This window comes from Aquarana catesbeiana, linkage group LG01 (genome assembly GCF_042186555.1).
Source record: "Aquarana catesbeiana isolate 2022-GZ linkage group LG01, ASM4218655v1, whole genome shotgun sequence".
Lineage (NCBI taxonomy): Eukaryota > Metazoa > Chordata > Amphibia > Anura > Ranidae > Aquarana > Aquarana catesbeiana.
In genome coordinates, this window is record NC_133324.1 from 481,678,707 (window position 1) to 481,691,426 (window position 12,720).

At 45.5% G+C, this 12,720-nt stretch overlaps 1 protein-coding gene across 2 annotated transcripts in view; it reads right to left on the reverse strand.

The window, feature by feature from the left end:
• Positions 1-12,720, reverse strand: part of MELK (maternal embryonic leucine zipper kinase) — a 102,675-nt gene that overhangs the window by 70,956 nt on the left and 18,999 nt on the right. For both annotated transcript variants that reach the window (XM_073591757.1, XM_073591749.1), the window contains exon 2: positions 1,590-1,688. In XM_073591757.1, the coding sequence (XP_073447858.1) occupies positions 1,590-1,653 (64 nt within the window). In that variant the 5' untranslated portion in view covers positions 1,654-1,688. The remainder of the gene's footprint in view (positions 1-1,589; positions 1,689-12,720) is intronic.

Genomic DNA, 12,720 nt, shown 5'->3' on the forward strand with positions numbered 1-12,720 from the left:
GTGGGAAGTGTCAAAACTAGGTACCTGCTCCCCCCCCCCCCAAAAAAATGACATGCCAAATGTGGGAGGGGGAGTACTTAAAGCGAAACTTCCCGCTTTGGATGTAGCTCCACTTTAATTTTAAATAGGCTGCCTAAAAGTGTGCCCCAAAAAAAAAAAAAAAAAAAAAAAAGACTGCTGTGTTAATGCTAATGACAGACTGCATCAGGTATGCAATTTAAATTTTGACTAAAAATTAAAGTGGAGTTCCACCTACTTTTACAACTCTTCAGCATTCCTCACTAAACTGTGCACTGTAAACGAATTGGATATTTTTAAATTTTTTTTCTCAGCACCTACTGTATATCTGCTGTATTCATTTTTCACTTCCTCCTCCCTGGCCGTGGCCCATTGCATCATTTCCTGTTTGCAATGCCTTCTGGGAAGGGGTGGCAACTTCCTCTGACACTGCCGTTCCTATGGAAACCTGACCTGAAACCTATTACACTGCTTGTGCTGCAATGAGCATGTGCGAGATCTGCAAGGATGAGATGCAGGAAGAAATACAGTCTGGCTTCAGATGCCCACACTTAAGATGGCCACGGCCTGCTGTAAGTTTATAAAATAAACTACCGCTATAAAACTAACAAAACAGACCTTAGTTTACAGACTAACTTTACTAGAATACATTAAGCTTGTGTATTATAGGAGGTATTTTTATTTAAAAAGTATAATTTTGGCCGGAACACCACTTTGAGCAAAGAATTAACTGACAGTCATTGGCTCCCACCAAGTCCTTGCAAGAAGAGAAAGAGGGGAGAGAAGACCTGGAAAAAAACAACTTGTATTGAGTCGTGCCACAATTGCACAATTTTTATTCCAAAATGTAATAGCTTTGCAACAGCCTTAGGACAACAAAATCAGTACAGCTCTTTTTGACTGAATGAGCACCTACAGTACAGCTTTGTCAATTAAGCCAGCAAATCTCCCATCAACACAGTGAGTGTAGATGGGGGACTCCCTTCCACAGAGCCACTGTGTTCTCCCAGCAGGGACGGGTGAGCCATCTCGGCTGGGAGAACAGATTACTGCTAGCATCTATAGCCACTGGGAATTTATAGCATGCTAAAGCCGGACATGCTGGTTGTAATCGAGTTGATTGATGAATCGACTTGGGTACAATCAGCCTGTCCACAGATGGATCGAATCTCGGCCTGACCCTACTGAACTGGCCCAAGATTCGATCCATCTATGGCCAGCTTTAAGCACCTAAGTGGAACAGCTGAACTATTACGCAAACATCTTTCCTATTTGATAACAGAGAACAGAAAGATGCCAGATCTCAAAAATGTAAAAATTGTATCCTTTACTTCAAAGAAAGCAAGGAAACCTCAACATTCCAGAGACACAAAAGGACCTCTTCTTCCTTAAGGAAGCAGAACACAGTCACAATGAGATGTCATACCTTCATTATAGCTACAAACCGATGGCCATTTTTGTACCTGGGTCATAATGAAAATGAATGGTACTCCTAAAATCAAAAAAAATACTATACACACTGTATGTTTACAATTATTAAAAAAAAAAAAAAAAAAAAAAAAAAGGTGTACCTGTGCCAATTGTTTCATGCAATTCATAATGTTTCAGCAGCTCCTTGTAATCATCGACAGCCATGTTTGCAGTTTTTTTTTTTGTATGTCAAAGGCGGCCTACAATATAAAAACAAAACAAAAAATTTAGAATAAGCATATTGCTGAACTGCAAAAGGGGGTGCACCATTATTGTATAAATGACAGACGTGACTGATAAAACATTTACAAAAAAGGGAAGAGGAGGCGGCAGAACAATCTTATTAGAGCTGCGCGATTAATCGTTAAAGGATCGCGATTCAACCCCCTCTCCCAATCTTAAAGAAGCATTTCCTTGATTCAGTGCAGAGAGTTCTCTGATCAAGCCGACAGCTGTCAAAAAAACAAAACAAAAACACAACATACAGGCAGCCTGCCAAGTTTCTCACAACATCACTTAAGCAGAGATAAAGAGAAACATTGTATCTTCTGTTCTTTTCGATCAAAAGGAACAAACTCATCTGTAAGCCTGGGTTCACACTATAGCGATGGGGGAAAATTTATATATATATATATATATATATATATATATATATATATATATATATATATATATATATATATATATATATACACATACATACATATACACACACACACACATACATACGGGTCTATAATATAAGGACATTTTATACCATATACAGTTATGTTTAAAATTAGCGATAACTCAATTTACACCCAGTTCTATATTCAACCCTAAAGGCACCATTGTATAAAACTGGTATATCCATTTAGTCTCGTTTTGTGAAATGGTTTTCTTCCATATTAGTACCCCTCCAATGCCTCATTCTGTCTACTCCACAGAAGGTCAGTTTTGTTGGATCTCTATTATGATACCTCCTGAAGTGACTAGAGGATATGGTGACGGAAGCCTTCACAATTAAAAAAAGGCTTCCGTCACTATAGCCTCTAGTCACTTCATGGAGGGTAAAACACTGAATAACTATATGTAGAAGCCAAGAAGAAGGGTATATCAATTTGGAGGCCACACCATTTCCAGCCGTAGACAGGAAATGAGGTCAGACATTTTAACAGGAAGTTACTTGCGAGAAAGTAGTGGGAGGACAATAAGGTATAAGAAAGAACCAGTCACGAGCGCCCCATAGAACCTGTGGAGATAGAACCATAGGTTGATCCAAGGTTCGCGCAGACTTGTCCCAGGCTTTCAGGATACTGTTCTGGAACACTCTGGAGTGGAACTGTGCATATGGCACTGCACTGAAAGATGACACCATCTTGCCCAATAAGCTCATGCACAGCCGAACAGAAGGTGTTCTTTTTTTCCCCCTCTGTACAAGTTCCACTATGGAGGCGACCTTTAAGGGCAGAAGTAACACCTTTTCTTGGACGGTGTCTAAGACCAGACCCAGATACACCAAGGCTTGGGTTGGACAAAGAGCCGACTTGTCCAAGTTTAGCACCCAACCTAGGCGTTGTGAGACCCGCACTGTACTTGACACGTTTTGAACTAGTGTAGGGCGTGAGCATTCCCCTAGAAGTAGGTCGTCCAGATATCCTATTATAGAGACTCCTTGAGATCTTAGGGAAGCCAACACTGGGGCCACAACCTTTGTGAAGACCCTGGAGGCTGTGGCTAGACTGAAAGGCAATGCCACAAACTGGAAATGACTGCCCTCTACAGCGAAGCATAAGAACCTTTGGTGTGGACTGAAGATCGGTACATGAAGGTACGCGAAGGTACGCATCCTTGATATCTATGGATGCTAAATAGTCTCCTTTTCTCAGGGACCTTATGACCGAGCGAACTGATTCCATGCAGAAGGATCAGACATCTACAAAGAAGTTGAGGGCCTTGAGGTCCAAAATGGGCCTTACTTCCCCATTTGGTTTTGGCACGGTGAATAGGTTTGAGTAAAACCCCTTGAATCTTTTCTCGTGCGGGACCTTTACAATTACTCCTTGCATCAGCAGATGGTGTAAGGCTAGGAATAGGCATCCTCTTTTCTCTGGGTCCACCGGGACCCTTGAATGTAGAAAACTGTTCGGGGGAACCTCCCAGAACTCTATTCTGTAACCGTTCTTTACAGTGGAAATGACCCATCTGTCTTGAACCACTTCCTCCCAGGCCTCCCCAAACAGCCAAAGCCTGCCCCCCCACCCTTGAGAGTGGGGGCGTCCCTTCACAAGGAAGACTTGGAGTTGGGCTTGGGTGGCTTTTGGGTCCAGGGCTTTTTCTGACCCTGTGGTCTTTTAAACCCAGATGGCTGAGGCCGTCGATACCACTTAGGGGAAGAGGCACCAGGCCCTGGGGGATTAGGAATTTTATAAGAGGGCTGCTTCCCCTTCTTTTTAATAGGAAGCAGAGCGCTCTTACCTCCTGAGATCTATTGGATATATTTATCCAGATAATCGCCAAACAGGCGCTCTCCATGAAAAGGAAAGGCAGCAAGTAGCTTTTTACATGGTGTCTCAGCAGACCAGTTCTTTAGCCACAATACTTGGCGCATATGAACTGATAACAACGCAAAACGACACATCTGTTGAATTGAGTCTTTTAAAGCGTCTACCGCAAAACACAAGGCATGAGGGGATTTGATAGCTCCTCGGCAGATTCCCCCTGGCAAGATATGTTCTTTACCATCTTCTTAAAGCGATCCTTTAGGGATTGACAAATCCCAATAGCAGGCTGAACTGCTGCACCGGCAACTGAAAAAGGAGGCCTTTAATAAGGACTCTAGCTTTTTATCAGCCGGATCCTTGAAAACCTGGGCATTATCCACTGGACAGGTTAAATTCTTATTCACAGAAGATATGGCAGCGTCTACCAAAGGTGTGCTCCATTTCTTTCTAAACTTTTCCTCCATAGGGTATAACACAGAAAACCTCTTGGGAGGTAAGTATATCCTGTCAGGATGTTCCCAGTATGCATAAATTACCTGCTCCAGTAACGGATGCAAGGGAAAAGCTTGGGAAATTTGTTTAGGTCGCAAAGATCCCAAAGTAGAACAAGAGAGTGCAGACTCCTGAGCCGGAGGTAACTTAAACCCAATTCGTACTATCTCCATTAAAGATTGGATAAACAATTTCTGGGAATGGGAGGCTGACATTGGTTCTTCAGAGCCAGATTCCTCAGCCGAGGAATCTTCAGCCTCCCCTACGTCCTGGTCCTTTAAGACCAACTCCTCCGGATCCTCTGCCCATTCTGGTTCCAGGTCACCTGGACCCATCTGGCTATAAGAGTCCTGGGGCTCTAGTCAGTGGTGTATTTAGGTTTTGTGCTGCCCTAGGCCTGACTAAATGCATGCACCCCCCCTAATTTAAATACGACCCACCCCATCCTGCCGAGGCCACACCCCTTCCTGTTTAAGACCCACCTTATCATCTGTAAACACTCCCCCTTCCGGCTCATTTGGCACCTTTCAGGGGGGAACGGGTACCTGTTTCTGACAGGTACCCTTCCCCACTTCTGGAAAACTGCGCTGTCCCCTCTGAAGTTTGCCCCCCCCTCCTCCTTCCTCCACTGGGCCATTCAGAAAGTGCAACGCGCTTCGCACATGTGCAGTAGGGAACCAGTCGGTTTCCCTTACCATGAATGATAGTGGCAAAAAACGAGAGCCAATCCGAAAATCGGCTGAGGTGTCGACATCGCCGAATCCCTGGACAGGTAAGTGTCCTAATATTAAAAGTCAGTAGCTACAGTATTTTTAGCTGCTGAGTTTTAATGCTATCACGGGGGGGGGGGGGGTCTCACTGTGCCCATCAAACGCAGTCACTGTGCCCATCAAACGCAGCCACTGTGCCCATCAAACGCAGCCACTGTGCCCATCAAACGCAGCCACTGTACCCATCAAACGCAGCCACTGTACCCATCAAACGCAGCCACTGTACCCATCAAACGCAGCCACTGTGCCCATCAAACGCAGCCACTGTGCCCATCAAACGCAGCCACTGTGCCCATCAAATTCTGCCAGTGCCCATAACACTGATATACTTTTTAAAATCATTGTACCTGCTGTCCTGGGGGTTTCCCTCATGCTCCTCTCTCTCCTGACCTCACAGCCCCAGGGCCGAGGAGAAGATTCACTGCAGCAAAGCAGTGCAGGGGAGGGTAGGCGGAGCTTAAGGCTCCACCTGTCACCTGTTGATTATGGTGTATCTCACGCCCCCCTACTCTGACAAGCACGCCCATACACCACGGCGCCGCTACAGAAAGCCGGCCGCCGTGCGCTGCATGTGTGCGGGAGGTGGCAGCGGGAGCCGGGAATCAGCAAGACGGGTGGGGGGGCTTTCTCCCATGCGGGGGGGGGGGGGATGGGGGGGCGGCCCTTTTTGCCGCCCCCCGCAAAGTGCCGCCCTAGGCCTAGGCCTAGTCGGCCTAGGCCAAAACACAGCCCTGGCTCTAGTGACTCACCACTTGGCCCAGGCTCAGGGGAGGGAGATCTATTACGCTTCCTTCCCCCCTGTGTTACAGAGGCAATCATGCCAGCTATCTTGCCTTCCAGGCCTGCCAAGGCAGATGCCAAATCATCCTTCGTAACATAAGCCGAGGCAGGTACATTGGTAGTGGCTACTATGCCTGACAAGTGTAATGGCTCAGCCAGGTCAGAAGCCGCAGGTCCTTCAGTAGAGACTGAGGCTGCATTAGTATGGGGTTGGTCTCCTGCTATTTGTGGAGGGACTTTTACCCCTGGGCTTGCCTTGTTCCCTGTTGCTCGTCTTTTGGAAGACATTGCTTACATACGAGAAACACCAAGGAGTACTCCCCACAACTACAACCCGTCCTTAACCTGTCACCGCTGTCCAAGACCATCCGATTCACGTGCCCACCATTCGTTCCGCGCATGCCAGGAGCTCCATGCTATAAACCCTAGCATGGGATCGAGCTCGCGCATCAGCGGCCGGCAACCCGACCACCGCATGCGCCATCCTGACACACGCAGCGCCGTGACGTGGACAGTGGCGCACGCGATGGACGCACATGCGCACTCGCCTGTAAAAGGAAAGAAAATATAAATTTTTTTAAAAGCGCGCCAATCGGCCTCTGTACCCCGGACAACGGATCCAGGCTCACTGTGGTAGTGCAGAAACAAAACAGGGGGAAATACATATATAATGAACCCCAATGGGGAGTACTCACCATCCCAAGCAGCAGGGCCTGTCTTGCCAGGCCCAATCTTCCCCCATCACGGCGGGTAGCGCCTCTAAGGACCTTCAGGGACCGGGTCCCCCATATATTGGGGTCCACACCCCTGGACCTGTAAAGCACCCTTTGTGGTTTCCTTGGGCAAGGTTGACCAGGAATACCACTTTTAACAAGGCTCCAGCGCCTAAAAAGGACACATTACAAGCAATACCTCGTTTTTGAGCCGAGGTTCGGGTACCATCCACTTTAGCTTAGTAAGCCATCCAAATGGATCCGATTACAACATCCTCAATGGGACATTCTTTGAAGAAACTGAAGAGCTTCAACAGCCATGACCATCACCTTCAAGACACTGGCGAAAAAAACTGAGGCACTTCCTGTATAGGAGGGGGTTATATGGGAGGAACCGTCTTACTATTGGTTGCCAGTGTCCAATCACCTGGAGGTAAGCGTATAACCCACGTAGTCATTATTATGGTGCTCTGTGTCCCGTGATGTACGATAAAGAAAGCATCCCCACAACATGATGCTGCCACCACCATGTTTCTTGGTGGGGGAGGGTGTGTTCAGGGTGATTAGCAGTGTTAGTTTTCCACCACACATAGCATTTTGCTTTTGCTGATGAAGTCCTGCCTACGGACGTAACGCGTACGGGGGTCGGGTGTTTGCATGATGTCACCCGCGGCCATCTCGTTCACTATCAGTTTTGTTTGTCCGCCGGCACTCGGACCTGAGTGCCGTTATATGCAAGTGCAACTTATCTTTTTTACCTTAATAAAAGATTGAACATACAGAGAGCATTAGATCGCTTTGTTATCTCTTTCCACATGCCATATTATGTTGACTGAGATGCATCCTGGAGCGGCTATGTCCGGAGTGTTTGCCTGGATTGCTGTGTCAGCTACACTGACTCTCGCTGTGTGACCTGTTTCAGGTCGAATTTGGGGAGGTGAGAGGCCATCTGTGTGCGGTGGAGGGATCACTGACACCCGTCTTTGAGATTTGTTTCCTGCGTGTCATTTGCACTTCAATTTGCTTGTTTATCTACACCAACACCACTTGTGTTTTTATCAATTTATGGACTCTTATGAATTGCGCAGCACTTTATTTACTGACACTTCCTGTATAGGAGGGGTTATATGGGAGGAACAGTCTTACTATTGGTTGCCAGTGTCCAATCACCTGGATGTAAGCGTATAACCCACATAGTCATTATTATGGTGCTCTGTGTCCCATGATGTACGATAAAGAAAGCATCCACACAAGATGATGCTGCCACCACCATGTTTCTTGGTGGGGAGGGTGTGTTCAGGGTGATTAGCGGTGTTAGTTTTCCACCACACATAGCATTTTGCTTTTAGGCCAAAAAGTTAAAATTTGGTCTCATCTGACCAGAGCACCTTCTTCCACATGTTTGCCGTGTCCCCCACATGGCTTCTTGTAAACTGCAAACTGGACTTATGGCTTTCTTCTTGCCACTCTTCCATAAAGGCTAGTTTGTGGAGTGCATGACTAATCATTGTCCCGTGGACAGATTCTCCCACCTGAGCTGTGGATCTCTGCAGCTCCTCCAGAGTTAGCATGGGCCTATTGGCTGCTTCTCCGATTATTGCTCTCCTTACCTGGTCTGTCAGTTTAGGTGGACGGCCATGTCTTGGTAGGTTTGCAGTTGTGCCATACTGTATAGATAGGGGGAGGGACTTTGGACTTTTTAGGCACAGTAATACAAAATTAATACAAAAATATTTATTAAAGAAACATAAAAATATACCATTTCATTAAAAAAAAAAAAAAAAAAACCCCACACACAATAGATCTGTATACACATATACTCAGTACGACCGCTGCTGTACGGGACCATACAACTACAGGAAGGTTTGGAAGACGTGAGCGTCATTCCATAGTAACATGTGTCCGATAATATGGCTGAAGGACAGACAGACGGTAAAGTATTGTTGTTCAAAATTCAAGTAGGCTCACTTGCTTTGATAGCGGCCTTCAGCTAATCTGCATTGTTGGGTCTTGTGTCTCATCTTCCTCTTGACAATACCCCACAGATTCTCTATGGGGTTTTTAGGTCAGGCGAGTTTGCTGGCCAATCAAGCACAGAGATACCATGATCACCAGGTATTGGTACTTTTGGCAGTGTGGGCAGGTGCCAAGTCCTCCTGGAAAATGAAATTGGCATCTCCATAAGCTGGTCAGCAGAGGGAAGCATGAAGTGCTCTAGCAAACATTTCCTGTGTGCTAACTTTTGACTTGATAAAACACAGTGGACCAACACCAGCAGATGACATGGCTCCTCAAATCAACACTGACTGTGGAAACTTCACACTGGACCTCATACAACTTGGATTCTAATCATACAAAGTCCCTGACTAAGTGTAAGGATTCATGTTGTTTGAAGCCAAAAAAGGGTAGTCACACCAAAATATTACTTTACAGCATTTCTTCACACATGGGTAAACTTTTTGCACAGTACAATATACACTCACTGGCCACTTTATCAGGTACACCTTGCTTTTACCGGGAGAAAAATCATACACATACCTCACAAAAATGAGTACACCCCTCATATTTTTGTAAATATATTATATCTTTTCATGTGACAACACTGAAGAAATTACACTTTGCTAAAATGTAAAAGTAGTGAGTGTACAGCTGGTATAACTGTAAATTTGCGGTCCCCTCAAAATAACTCACACAGTCATTAATGTCTAAACCGCTGGCAACAAAAGTGAGTACACCCCCTAAGTAAAAATGTCCAAATTGGGCCCAAAGTGTCAATATTTTGTGCGCAACATTTTCCAACACTGCCTCAATCCTCTTGGGCATGAAGTTCAGAGCTTCACAGGTTGCCACTGGAGTACTCTTCCATCCCTCCATGACGACATCACAGAGCTGGTGGAGGTTAGAGACTTTGCGCGCCTCCACCTTCCGTTTGAAGATGCCCCACAGATTCTCAATAGGGTTTAGGTCTGGAGACATGCTTGGCCAGTCCATCACATTTACCCTCAGCTTCTTTAGCAAGGCAGTGGTTGTCTTGGAGGAGTGTTTGGGGTTGTTATGTTAGAATACTGCCCTGCGGCCCAGTCTCCAAAGGGAGGGGATTATGCTCTACTTCAGTATGTCACAGTACATGTTGGCATGCATGGGTCCCTCAATGAACTGTAGTTTCAGTACCGGCACCACTCATGCAGACCCAGACCGTGGCACTCCCACCACCATGCTTAACTGTAGGCAAGACAGACTTGTCTTTGTATTCCTCACCTGGTTGCCACCACACACGCTTAACACAATCTGAACAAAATAAGTTTATCTTGGTCTCATCAGACCACAGGACATGGTTCCAGGAATCCATGTCCTTAGTCTGTTTGTCTTCAGCAAACTGTAGCAAAGTGTCATTTCTTCATGTGGCAACACTGAAAAGATATAATTTACAAATTATGATTTACAAAAATGTGAGGGGTGTACTCCTCAGATTAAACAAAATATGGTTAAAAAGAGCAGCTCTGTTAAAATGGATGTCCATGCTAAAACTAAAATCCCTGCATCTATAGCCAACATTCTAACGCTAACCTATCTAACCCTGTAAAGAAAAGGAAAAAATAAATAAATAAAATAATCAGTATACATACCCTTTCTGCAGGAGATCCAACCCAATCTCTAGCGGCGGAAGCTCTTCTGAGTAAATGTCTGGCAAAGGCTGAGGAATGAATTGGGGGGGGGGGTTGGGGGAAACGTCACCCATAGACTTACTATGGGGCTTCCGTTGACAGATGTGTCCTCTGCACCAGCCCACAAAGCGAAGCCACGGCTGACAGCTCAGCGTGGGATCAGAGCTTTCACCGCTAGAGATTGGGTCAGATCACCTGCAGAAAAAAAAAAAAAAAAAAAACAAACACCCCACACGCATCCAAAAATACCCAGCAGTACATATTTCCAGTGGCCAAGTGGTTAGCACTTCCGCCTAGCAGCACTGGGATTGTTGGTACAAATCCCAAACACAACACTACCTGCCTGGAGTTTGCATGTTCTCCCTTTTCCTGAGTAGGTCCCCCCCCCCCCCCGCCAAGTACTCTGGTGTTCTCCCACACTCCAGAAGGCATGCTGGTAGGTTAATGGGCTATATCTAAATTGGCCCTAGTATGTGTATGAATGCGAGTTAAGGACCTTAGATTGTAAGCTTGAGGGCAGGGGCTGATGTGAAAGTACAATACACTATATTGCCACAAGTATTGTGACACCTGCCTTTACACGCACATGAACTTTAATGGCATCCCAGTCTAAGTCCGTAAGATTCAATTTTGAGTTGGCCCACCCTTTGTAGCTATAAAAGTTTGAACTTATCTGGGAAGGCTGTCTACAAAGTTTAGGAGTGTCTCTGGGAATGTTTGACCATTCTTCCATACAAGTACATTTGTGAGGTTAGAGACTGATGTTGAACGAGAAGGCCTGGCTTGCAGTCTCCGCTCATTCATCCCAAAAGGCGTTCTATCGGGTATAGATCAGGACTCAGTGAAGTTCCTCCACCCCAAACTCGCTCATCCATGTCTTCATGGACCTTGTCTGACTTTACTTTGAAAGTCCACTTACTTCCTAGTTTTGCAGTTAGGAGGGAGATCTGTGAGAGTGTCCAGGTTTTATTTTCTTGAAGTGCCTTTAATTCTTCTGCTGCCTTACTCAGTTTATTGGCTTCATGTTTTGGCAGTTTTCTATGTCTTTCCAGGATGTTGGGTCAAGTATGCTGTATGTTTTGACAGTGCGACAGCTTGCAGGGTGGTATCCCCTCTGTGGTCCGAGTGGATTTTCTGACTTCAGGCAGTTCAGCAGGATCTGGTGGGGAAACTTTAGACATTGTGAGTTCCACCTCTTTTTCGGACTCCTGCACAGATTCGCTTTGGTCGACCTTTTCTTCTGGTTTGCTTGGCATATTCACTTCAGGTTTTCAGGGATTGATGTTTCTGATGGTCTCATCAAAATGAACACTATTGCTTATTGTCACTTTGTCAGTCTTTGGGTGTAGGATTCTGTAACCCTTAGTTTGCTCGCTGTAGCCTACTAGAATGCCATCTGTTCAACTTGGATCACTTTTCACTTGGAATATAGGCATATGCTTTACATCCAAACACACTGATGTGCCCTATGCTAGGCTTTGATCCATGCCACATTTAGAATGGATTACTTTTAATGGCTCGAGGGTAGTCTGTTCTGTAGATAGGTTGCAGTCATGACTGCTTCTTCCCAGTACTTGTGAGGTAGGTTGGCACCCAACAACATGCACCTGGTGATTTCCTGGCCAAGAGTGCGATTTTTCCTTTCTGCTACACCACTTTGTTCAGGAGTGAGTGTTCGGTGTGGTTGTTTGGTGTACTATTCCTTGCCTCTTCAGGTATGAGGCCACTTCTTTGCTTATGTATTCTCCACCATTGTCAGTGCGTATTATTTCTAGTTTGTTGGAATTTGTTGCTAGACATGGCAAGTTTCTCTGATGTTTCATTCTTGCGTTTCATCAGATAAGTAGTTGTGTACCTGGATGAAAGTCAGTAGATATCTGTTCCCGCCTGACATGGGAGTTTTCATTGGACCGCATATGTCACTGTGTATTTAAAAAAAAAAAAAAAGGGGTTGGGTAGTTTTTTTTTGAGATGCCTGTGGAAGGGGAACATGTGTGGCTTTTGCTTCAATACAGCATTTGCATTTCATGAGCACTTTGCAAGGTGCTATTGTCAAATCTTCTGATAAACCTCTTTATAATGTCCTGTCCTGCTTCTGGACTTCTGTGCCATAAGTGAATACATTTGTTGTGTAGGCCATTGGAGACTATATTGGCTTGCTGGTCTGTAGTGATGAGCCTGTATAGGCGATCATCAAAGTTTTCCTTTTGCGAGGAATTGCTTATTGTGAATTGTGCATTCACCCCCCTGGTACTTAACTGTGAGACCGTTTTTTTGCAAGACTTTTCACTGATAGAAGGCTGCCTTCTAGTTCAGGAACATACAGCAC